The sequence below is a fragment of the Rana temporaria genome, chromosome 3, assembly GCF_905171775.1.
Source record: "Rana temporaria chromosome 3, aRanTem1.1, whole genome shotgun sequence".
Lineage (NCBI taxonomy): Eukaryota > Metazoa > Chordata > Amphibia > Anura > Ranidae > Rana > Rana temporaria.
In genome coordinates this window covers 199,101,110-199,113,125 of record NC_053491.1, presented here as the reverse complement: position 1 = coordinate 199,113,125, position 12,016 = coordinate 199,101,110, and the positions used below count along the sequence as shown (strand labels likewise).

Here is a 12,016-nt window from a genome sequence, read left to right as displayed (position 1 = left end):
CTAAAAGTGCTGCCTGGTACCCATGGTACCACCTGGTCCCATCATAGGGCCGGCCCTGTGTTACCCTGATCAGTGTTTTGGTGTTTCTTTATTGTCCAAACAGAAGAAAAATTTAGTTACTGGCCTGGCTGTGCTGTCTGATAGGGTTTCCAGAATCACAAGATTGACTGAACAGAATTACAACTATTTGGCAGGTAAGACATTTCACATATATGTCTTTGAAATGCTTATCAACAAAGTTGCCATGAATTAATTCATTCATTACAGCTGTGTTTCCTATGCTGTGATTGGCCCACAGCTATAACATGGTACCTGGGTTAATGACAGCACCCTGTACCATGTGATTAGCTCTAGTGAATCACAGATCACTAGTGATCAGAGCTGTCATAAATCGAACCCATTCATGACAGTAGAAAAGTTGCTGTTACATCTTCAATATAACAGCAAACAAAGTACTGTATATTGAAAAAAAAATCCTTGATCACCCCCTCAGAGTAGTACAGTGTTACTATGGTGACATTGAACTACTCTAAAATATAGTGTGTAAAAGCAAATAAAAAAAAAAAATATATATATAATTTTTTTTTTTTAACACACTGTCGCCAGTCAGTGTCCCTGATCACCACCACATGATCCATGTGATGATGTTTATACTGCACTTGTGACAGTATGTATAAAAAAAATTGTGGGGAAAAAAACAAATTTTATAAAAAAAATAAAAAAAATCCCCAAAATTGTGACAAAAAATTACAACTTCCAAAAACTTGCAATGCCTCAGGCTGTTTACTTTCCAAAAAGTAGTAATTTGGGGGGAATGTATACTGTTCTGGCATTTTAAGGCCACAAGAAATTATATAGGCCGTGGGTACATCAGAACTGATCAATTTTTGAAATATATATATATATATATATACCATAGTTTTGTAGACGCTATAACTTTCACGTAAACCAATCTATATATACTTATTAGGATTTTTTTTAACCAAAGACATGTAGTAGAATACATTTTGGCCAAATATATATGACGAAATTTGATTTTATCTGATATTTTTTATAACAGAAAATATCATTTTTTTTTTAATTTTCAGTCTTTTTATGTTTATATCACAAAGAAATGAAAAAAGCCAGTGGTGATCAAATACCACCAAAAGAAAGCTCTATTTGTGTGAAAAAAAGTATTTTAAATTTAATTTGGGTACAGTATTGCATGACCGCGCAATTGACCGTTAAAATAACGCAGTGCTGAACAGCAAAAAAAGCCTGGTCATGAAGGGGGTAAAATCTCCAGGAGCTTAAGTGGTTAAATGCCCATGTGAAGGAGCCCTTAGTTAATCAGGTGCCTCCACTGGAAGATTTCCCCTTACCTCCAATTCCGGTGACAACAGTAGACGGTGGTCATCAGCAGAAATAGAGGGGGTGAATAGAGCAGCTGCACAGACATCAATAAAAACGTGTCACAGCTTCTAATCCTTCTCAATGGTCTATCAAAAAAAAAAAAAAAGTTTGGCTGTACATGCATTTTATGCACAGTTATTGTTGTATCGAAATACAGTAAAACCTTGGTTTGCAAGACGAGCAACATTTTTTAATAAGTTTTGACTCGATATACAAGCGATGTCTTGATATAAGTGTAGCGTCATGTCACAACTGAGTATAAAATAGAAGAGAGGCTCCTCTAAGTGTATCAATATGGTTACATTTAATGAAGGTACAGCATTTAGAAACTCACATGGTTGGTGATTAAGATAGGAACATCTAAGTATGCAAGTACCTGGGGTAAAGCCAGGGTTGGACTGGCCATTGGGACTACAGGGAGTTTCCTGGTGGGCTGATGGCTCAGTGGGCTGGCTTAAGTGACAGCGGACCACCGCCCCCTCCACTCCTCTGTCTCTCCCTCACCGCAGCACTCACCTGGGGGGAACAAAGAAGCAGGGGGAGGACCAGAGGAGCAGGGGGGATGACAGAAGAGCATAGGGGAGGGGACAGACAGCTGACTCAACAGCTATGGCCTGGGAGTTTCTCACTTCTGCCTAAACTTGTCCCATAAGGGGGGCACTAAACTGATTCTTTGCCCTGGTTGAAATAATGTCTAGCTACCCCACTGGTACTGCCTATAAGAGTACCAGTACCAGCCATTCTACTCTAATAAAGTAAAATGGCTAGTGGCTAGTGAAGGGGGAGAGGGGACTTGGGTGGCCGGGGGGTGCGGGAGTTGTCTGGCTGCCATGGGAGAGACCTGTCAAAGTGGGCCAGTCTGGATGAAGTCCAGGGACAAATTTTCGTCCCAGTCCAGCCCTGGGTAAAGCTGTCCACAGACCATCATCCTCCTCCGCCTTTGATGTAGTTCCTTCCACGAGCGGTTCAAGACACGCTTTCAGATTGTTCTACTGCAGGGTAGTCTTCCTGGTCACAATTGCAGACTAACAGAGGTGAGAGCCGGCGGTGAGGATGACAGTGTATATATCGCTTTACCCCAGATGCCTGCATACTTAGATGTGCCCCTTTTAGGCCCCATTCACACGATACGGAGTCCGCCTGCTCCCGCCAGCTCAGCGGGAGATCTGTCCGCAGATCTCCGCTGAGCCGATGGATGACAAGCTCCTCTCTGCTCACTGAGCGGGGAGGGGCTTGTTGGGCACCACTTTGTCCTATGGAGCGATCTGATGAAAACGGACAGCATGTCCGTTTTCATCAGATCTTACCCGATCCGATCCGCCGTGGACGGATGGGGACGTGTCCCCATACGTCTGTTTTTAGCGGGTCGGATGTCAGCGGACATGTCTCCGCTGACATCCGACGCTCCATAGGGATGCATGGAGCGCCCATTTAGGTCCGCCAACAAAACTGACAGGCGGACCTGAACGGTCCGTCCGTGTGAATGAGGCCTTAATCATCAACCATGTGAGTTGCTAAAATGTTGTACCTTCGTTAAATGTAACCATATTGCTACACTTGCTTCTAATCCCCTTGTGGATGGACATTTTATGGTTACACAACCTAGCACATTGCTATAATCTTTTTATATGGACTATAAACTGAAGGACTTATGAATAGTTGTGGAACAAATCATTTGAGTTTCCATGATTTCTCATGGAAAAATTTGCTTTGATATACAAGTGCTTTGGATTACAAGCATGTATCCAAAACTAATTATGCTCACAATCCAAGGTTTTACTGTATTAGTAAGTGACATATCTCATCAGTACTGGGAATATACAGTCTGCATTGTACAGCAAGTTTAGGTGCATGATGAAATGATTTTGGACTTCCCCCTGTAATACACACTGAATAATACTGCATAGTCACGTTGACAACATTTTTATTCTGCATCATGGTTAGCTGGATGTTGAGATCTTAGTGATGAAGCAGGAAGACCATGTCATACAGGCTGGCATGATGAGTGGTCACAGTTCTAGTATGTGGGTTATTTTATACATGTTTTAGAATATGCTTTACATCTGTCATAAGGAACAGAGCCGTCTTCTTCATACACTGGTACATGGGCCATGGGGGTGATTGTACATCATGTCCTGGTTTAATCAATATTATCTGGGAGAGGCAATTTCAAGAACTGTATTATGTCTACATTGCATTGATTGAAGAAACGTTCAAATGTCTGTCATATCTGTAAGCAAGGAAATCAAAAAACATTTCATAATTATTGTATATGTTCACTCTGCCCAATGCTGAAGAAACAGAGAAAACAATAGGTATACTTGCACGCTGCTATGTTCAAAAGAATAAGGTGATGTATCCAGGGGTGGACTGACAACTCATGGGGCCCCCAGGCAATAGAAGATTATGGGGCCCCTGGGCTTACAGATGGCCACCATGCCAGGAGGCATTACAGAGGCGGGGCAGCTAAAATCTTGGGATTTTCACATCAAAAGCATGTCGGTTTCGGACATATCAGGGACAGGTGTAAAAAAAACATAGATTTTTACATACTGTCCCTGGTTTTACTGAGCCTGGCAACCCTGATGGGGCCCCCTAGTGGCATGAGGCCCTCGGGCAGTGCCCCAGTGACTCAATGGTCAGTCCGCCCCTGGATGTATCTATAATATATGTATCTAGTGCTATTGGATCGCTCACAAAAACACACACTCATAAACGGTGTATATACTATGCAAATATAAACCAAGTGGTACTGCGCTCCTATATAACTGAAAGTGTGATGTTGTTCAATAATGTTGCTGTCTCTTTAAATCATCTGTAAAAAAGCCTATATAAAAAGCAAAGATTGTGACAAATATATATAAAATTGTGACAGAAAAATAAACAAAACAGTTCATCAATGTCCTTTGATGTGAAACATAAAAATCACCAACTTCAGCAAAAACATGAAACTGCCGTAAAGGTTCCCTATATCCCCAAAGAAGACTCCGGGAGGCCACTCCCTTACGCGTTGCGCCACAGGGTCACTGTGACGCAACGCTTAAGGTGAGGGGCCTTTTGACGTTACGGCATGTTCGAGGAATTGCGGTAAATAAACTACCCAGGAATATTATTTTAAGCTACATGGCTATGGTTACTTGCTGTTTATAGTCTGGTGCACTTACAGCACCACGTAAATGTGAGTGTTTTGGTATTAGTTGTATTTAAATAAAGACCCTATGTTTTTAAGGATAAGCACTATGTATAGTTTTCTTTTATGATGACTTGGCAGAAAGGAGGTGAAATCAAGGAGTGGAGCAAAACCCAGAGGTGTCCATAGCATTGGGACATTACTAAAGATCCCCTATGGTGGGCATTGGTCAACTCCCCCAGGTGAGGGCACATCTGGTGAAGGTAGTCACTATTGCATGAAGATATTTGCAGCCCAGAGCCGTAGACACTTGTGAATAAGCTTTTTCCTTGGCAACTTTACAGCAGATTCACATTTTTGCTGGAGTTGGTGATTTTTAAGCTTCACGTCACTTTAAAGAACATTGATGAACTGTTTTATTTATTTTTCTGTCACAGTTTTATATATTGTTTGTATTATTTTACATATTTTTTTGTTTTTTTTATATGTTTTTTTTTTATGGATGATTTAAAGAGACAGTAACATTACTGAACAGCATCACACTTTTGGTTATATAGGAGCACGGCACCACTTGGTTTATATTTATACTAAAGAAACAGAACTGGGTAAGCTGCCACTGTATTATGGGAAATTACACATTTATTTTACCTGGTTCAAAGAGGTTACAACCAATTATCTCCAAAACAACATACTCAGAGAGGCACTGGGAACTTTTAGACTTGCATATGTGTAGTTAGATGAAGGAAACCTTTAAACAAGATCAATGGCTCTGGAGAGGTGGCTCCCATGTAGCAAGGCTTCCCTCGATTGGCTCAAACAGTAAAAATGCAGAAAGGCGCGCCAGAATAAAACTGGATGAAACAGTCCAAGATCTTTTTGGTTAAAAAAAAAGTAATATAAAAACATTAATAATATGTGAAAATAAGCAAAAATCCATATAGTGCTGAATCCACTAAGAGTGCATAGTGCAAACAAATAAATATATAGTGAATCAAGTCCAATAAAAATATGAATCAATATAAAAACATCAAATGTGTTAAGGGGCAACACCACCCCAAAGTGCTGCTCAGCAACTGTTGTCAAGTTGTTACTCTATGCAGAGAATTCAATACTGGTTAAAATATATAGATCTGTGAAGTTTCTGGTTTCTTTACGTCCATCCAAGAATAATCCTGTGTTGAGCCCTGATGAAGGTGTTGCCCCTGAAACGCGTTGGCTTTTTTTACAACTTTTTTTTACCAACAATTAAAATGATCTTGCACTCTTTTATCTGATTTTGGTCTGGTGGTCCTTTCTGCATAACCAATTCTATGGTAGATTTACATTACAATTCTGATAGTCATTGTACTTTGAGGGGTTTAAGCCTCGGTTCACACTGCCGCGACTCGTCATGCGGCTTGAGAGTTTCAAACATAGAAAATGTCACCAGCACACCAGGATCACCAAAATTTGAGTCCAAAATTTTAATTAATGATCACATACGTACAAAAAAGGCGAAGTTTTGGAGCCACATCAGCCTTCATCAGGCATGTGACCACTTCAGTACCTAATTGGAAATACAGCCATTTCTGCAGGAACTTGTGCATTGGGAATATTGCATTGAGAGTTTTAAAGTCGCATGACAAGTTGCACCCCATTAAGGGCAATGGAACCGCTCTAATCGGTGTCACTCAAGCCGCTCCGACTTAGAAAAAATTCCTGCACTACATTGGTGGGACTTCAACACAACTTGCATTGACTTCTGTTAAAAAAGTCATATGCAAGCCACAATGAAATTGTGCAGGTATGTCGGATTCAAAGTTGATCGACTTTGAAGCCGCTCAGTGTGCAATGCAATGTTTTTATAGAAATTATGTAAATAAGGTTGTACAGATGGCTAGGTTTAAAAACCTTTTCCCTTTCTGCACACAGACACTGATCAAGGAAGTAACTGTAATCGCCATTTTTAATCAGGCTAAAGGCCTAACAATAAAAGACGAAGAGTGCAATGATACAGTATTATGTGCTTATGTGACTAGACACAGTTGTAGGTGAACAATACACCAAATCTAGCACAGGTCAGGGCAGGTAAAAGTCATTATTTGTAATCAGGTCAGGTCTGCATCAGTAATAAGTAATGAAAAAGAACCCAGCCTAGAACAAGTTAGAAGCTCACTGAATGAAGTTTAAGGTAGAACTAAAGCAAAACTTTATTCATCTTGGATAGAGTAATGGAGGGTTATAACCGTTCTTTTTTTCTTTGCCATCTGTGTTCTATTGGGGAGATTTTCCTTCACTTCCTGTCCCATAGCCAAAAGGGACGTGAGAGGAAATCCCTCCAAATTAAGGGAATCCCTGTTTGTCGTTAAAACTAGTGTCCCTATTGGAAGATTTCCCTTCTGTTACTGTTCTGGTGACAACCCAAAATGTGTGATTTTCTTGTACTTTCAGTGAAATCAGTAAATGAGACAAATAGAGAGAGGGTGATTCTCCCTAAAAGGGGCACAGACAGCAATAAAAACGGTTTTAATTCTTCTCTACTCAAAGCTAAAAAAATAAAACTTTGCCTTTTAGTTGTACTTTAAATAGGCACACTGAGATGGGATCACAGACACTGTCAAAACATACTGATGCAAATAAACACAGAGAAAGGGCAGGGTAAACAAAAGACAAGGGTGTGTAACAAACAATGTGAACTATTCTGAGTTCTAGTATTTGTATGTGATTAACAAGACTATGGGGGGTTATTTACTAAAGGAAAATCCACTTTGCAATACAAGTGGAAAGTGCACTTGAAATTGCAATGAAAATGCACTTGGAAGCGCAGTCGCTGTAGATCTAAGGGGGACATGCAAGGGAAAAAAAAAACAGCTTAGCTTGCACATGATTGGATAATAAAATCAGCAGAGCTTCCCCTCGTTTCAGATCTACCCCGCATAAACTCCCCCTCCACCAAGTACAAATCTGCTTCCCCCTGCTGAAATCTCCCCTCCCAGCACAAATCTTTGCCCTCCCTCCCCCAAATTCTCCTAACACAACCCCCCCGCCCCCAAAAAATCAGCCCCCCTAACACAAATCCACTACAACTCAAATTTCCACCCCAAGTACACATCCTCTCCCCCCCACTTGGCACCAATCGCCTCCCCAAAAAATGAGCGTGACCGTTTTGTGAATGGGGTCATGCCGTTAAAGACGGCTCCTGCGAGCATGCGCGGGAGTGATGTCGGACCCCGGAAGAAGAGGGGTGAAGATGGGCGCTCGCTACTAGCGAGGAAGATGGGGACATTGCGGGCTTCTGCTGCAGGTAAGTGACATAATGGGCTACTATGTGATGCATAGTAACCCATTATGCTTTACCTTTGCAGGGAAACAAAGAGGAAGTAAACCCATTAGAGTTTACTTCCTCTTTAAGACAAAGGTGTTTCAGACTCCTTTATTATTTCCCCCAGTATGTCCATTGCTTTCCTTTTTCCACCCATATTTTTGAGACAGAAACCGACCTATGGCTATTACTCCTTCTATAACTGATTGATAAGAAAAGGCATAACAAACCAAACCAGAGACTCATTTACTTATGTACATATATTAACTTACTTATCCATGATGGATCGCTTTTCAGAGGTAGTTTGACAGCCAGTGTGCAGGTGTTATGTTTTAACTTCTAAAAGCTGCACTAATGCCCAACAGTGTGCATTGCATGTGGTTTTGACATGGCCCCATTTAGCGTGACAGCAGAGATCATGGGGTGGAAGCAAGCATGTACTGGCCATCAGGACTACTGGGAGTTTCCCGGTGGGCCGATTTTTATGCAGAGTTCGGCAACAGCGGGAGCATGGCAGCAAACAGCGGCAGGGATTCGGGAAAGGTGGCCAGCGAGGAGGGCAGTTGGATGTGAGAGCCAGGGAGGGAGAAGAACTCCACCCCTTCCCTGACTACCAAAGAGAAGAATAGGAGCGGGCGCGGCCACCACGGCGCTCCCAGAACCTCGATTCCTCCGACACCTCTCTGCTCCAAGAACAGTGCGACCCAGGCCGGAGGACGGGCTGACTGGGGGCGCAGAGGAAGAGGACAGGTGGGAGGGAGTCTGCCAAGGAGCCACTGGAAGGAGCAGAGCAGCGAGAGCACCACCAGATCAAGAGGGAGACTTTGCGTTGCCTCTACTGGCCATCAGGTCTCGCTACTGGCCCATGTCTGCCAGACCCCACATGTCTCACAGCCCACCCCCGTCTCTCAGCCCCCTTGTTTCTCAGCCCCTCTTCTGTCTCTCAGCCCCCTCTGTCACTCAGTCACTCACTCCCTCTCTCTTACACTCACCCCCTCTCCCTCAACCCCCCTCTTTCACTCCCACCTCTCTCTCTTTTACTCCCTCTCTCTTTCAGCATTTTATCAATTAAAGTGGGCCGGTCTGCATGAAGTCCAGGCCCAAATTTTTGTTCCAATCCAACCCTGGGTGGAAGTCTCCCCAATAGACTGCAGGTCTCAATAAATAAATACCCGACCGCCACTGTTTATGTATATGTAGGACTAAATTGGTATTGAATGAAAATATGACTTTTGTAAGGGTTGGTGAGTAGGGTATTCCTCTGTAAAGCATCACTAAAGCAATAGTTAAAGTAGAACTAAAGGCAAAACTTTTTTTTTCCTTTGGGATAGAGTAAGGTGGTATTATAATCCCTTTCAGGTTTGTTTTTACCATCTGTGTGCCATTGGGGAGATTTCTCTTCATTTCCTGTCCCATAGCCAATACAAGAAGTCAAAGGAAATCTCTCCAATGTTAGGGAATCTGGGTGTCACCAGAATAAGTGTCCCCATTGCAAGATTTCCCCTCCAATACAGTTCTGGGGGCAACCCAACATTTTAGATTTTTTTTTAAACTTCTGGTGATCGTGGTAAACAGGACAAATAGAGAGGGTCTAATGGGGCAGATACAGCAATAAAACCTGACAGGTGTTCTAACCCCTCTCCGCTCTATCCAAAATGAAAGAAAAAGTTTTGCCTTTAGTTATACTTTCTTTTCTAGACAAATTTACTTCACACACATCACTTCAGCAATGCACGTCACATTTTCACACAGGAGACACTTTTGAGGAGAAAGACATAATTACCCAAACTTAAAGTCGCTGGGCAAATGGTTTCCTGTCTGATATTCATTCCTAGTTTTCACTATTTGTTTCTGAAGATCTTTTATGGATCTGCTATAGCCATTTAAAATATAGTTGGCAAACATCAGCTTCCCATAAATATACATCTAGAACAAAAAGAAACAGAAAAAAAATGCAATTATAATATAAAACAAAGTCAGTGTGCTGCTGAGCCATTCACAGGAAACTTGGTATTTTAACCCCTTAACGCCCGCCGCACGACTATTTACGTCCGCACAATGGCACGGACAGGCAGAAGGACGTATATATACGTCCTTGCCTTCTAGCGGGTGGGGGGTCCGATCGCTGCATGCGGCGGGCGGATTCCCTCGGGGAGCGATCCGGGACGACGGCGCGGCTATTCGTTTATAGCCGCTCCGTCGCGATCGCTCCCAGGAGCTGAAGAACGGGGAGAGCCGTATGTAAACACGGCTTCCCCGTGCTTCACTGTGGCGGCGCATCGATCGTGTCATCCCCTTTATAGGGGAGACACAATCGATGACGTCAGACCTACAGCCACACCCCCCTACTGTTGTAAACACACACTAGGTGAAGCCTAAAACATTCAGCGCCCCCTGTGGTTAACTCCCAAACTGCAACTGTCATTTTCACAATAAAGAATGCAATTTAAATGCATTTTTTGCTGTGAAAATGACAATGGTCCCAAAAATGTGTCAAAATTGTCCGAAGTGTCCGCCATAATGTCGCAGTCACGCCGCCATTAGTAGTAAAAAAATAAAAAAATAATAAAAATGCAATAAAAATATCCCCTATTTTGTAAACGCTATAAATTTTGCGCAAACCAATCGATAAACGCTTATTGCGATTTTTTTTACCAAAAATAGGTAGAAGAATACGTATCGGCCTAAACTGAGGAAAAAATTTTTTTAGATATGTTTTTGGGGGATATTTATTGTAGCAAAAAGTAAAAAATATTGCATTTTTTTCAAAATTGTCGCTCTATTTTTGTTTATAGCGCAAAAAATAAAAACCGCAGAGGTGATTAAATACCACCAAAAGAAAGCTCTATTTGTGGGGAAAAAAGGACGCCAATTTTGTTTGGGAGCCACGTCGCACGAGTGCGCAATTGTCTGTTAAAGCGACGCAGTGCCGAATTGTAAAAACGCCTTTGGGCATTTAGCAGCATATTGGTCCGGGGCTTAAGTGGTTAAGGAATAAATACTAGGCTCCCTCTGATTGGCTGAGGTGGAAAGGCAGATAGATGGACAATCTCCACCTCAGCCAGTCAGAGGAGTGCGCAGTGTAGCAAGATGGCGGCGACGGAACGTCGATTCCATTACCAATTCTGACGGGCCGCCTAATCTGACGGAACACAGGCAGTGACATACAAACCAGCTTATGTGACCTCAAACTAGGGTTGCCACCTCATCCCTTTAAAACAGAACACATATGAATTACACAGGTTCTGTGGCTAATTAAGGTGGTAATTAGACTCATTTGGTGCCTTACCTGCATTAAATCAGCCACAGAACCTGTGTAATTCATATGTGTTCTGTTTTAAAGGGATGAGGTGGCAACCCTACCTCAAACATTAGAGCCAGGCACAAGCAGGCACATTTCTTAAGGGAAATAGGAAATAGTTTGTCTGAACCAGCTTGGCCCAAACAATCAATTTAAAGTGATACAAAGCTAGTCGGGTTTTAACCTAATTTTTTTTTCTCAAATAACAATTTTTTTATTTTCATAAAAGGTCAGTACAAAATATAGCAGCAGTTAACCTAATTTTTTAATGAAAGGCTTTAAAGTCTTCAATTAAACTTCAGAAGTTCAGCTACTTTGTGAAATATGCTGAATTAGTAGGGTTATGTAGGGCATGCCACCTCGTGAACTTATCTCTTTAGGCCTGATTCACACCTATGCAGGTTGCAATTTGCATATTCCAGGTGCATTTTGCGTTTTTCAATACACGCTTTTGATCCATTGAAGTCTATAGAACCAAAAAACAGAAAAAAGTCCTTGGCCCTTTCCATAAAATGCACAGATGTGAACTACATACAGAGGAAATCATGGTAAATGGACTGTAGTGTGTTTCTGCAAAACTGAAAACGCACTAAAAAATGCATAGGTGTGAACCAGGCCTTAATTCACATTTTTTTGGAGTGCCAAAAACTATTTCTACGCTTTTGCCGCTCCGACACTGGAGTCTCTGGTTTCAGCTCCTGAGGCTGCAGAGTCGCATGCAGCCTCTATGTCCACCCCTCCTCCTGTCCAATCACAGAGTGCTTTGTATTAGGTGAACTCATTCACAACATACAAAGGCTTCTGTGAATGAACAGCAGAGGGGAGAGTGGTGTGCAGGGATGCAATGCGTGAGAACACTATGGGGTTGATTTACTATAATTGGAGAGCG

The 12,016-nt window shown here is 42.1% G+C and overlaps 1 protein-coding gene across 1 annotated transcript in view; it reads right to left on the bottom strand.

The window, feature by feature from the left end:
• Positions 1-3,302: 3,302 nt before the first annotated feature.
• Positions 3,303-12,016, bottom strand: part of LOC120932029 — a 69,704-nt gene continuing 60,990 nt past the window's right edge. Inside the window, exons 17-18 of the mRNA XM_040344114.1 lie at positions 9,610-9,752; positions 3,303-3,625 (exon numbers count right to left, since the gene is read on the bottom strand). Of these exons, the coding sequence (XP_040200048.1) occupies positions 3,583-3,625; positions 9,610-9,752 (186 nt within the window). The 3' untranslated portion in view covers positions 3,303-3,582. The remainder of the gene's footprint in view (positions 3,626-9,609; positions 9,753-12,016) is intronic.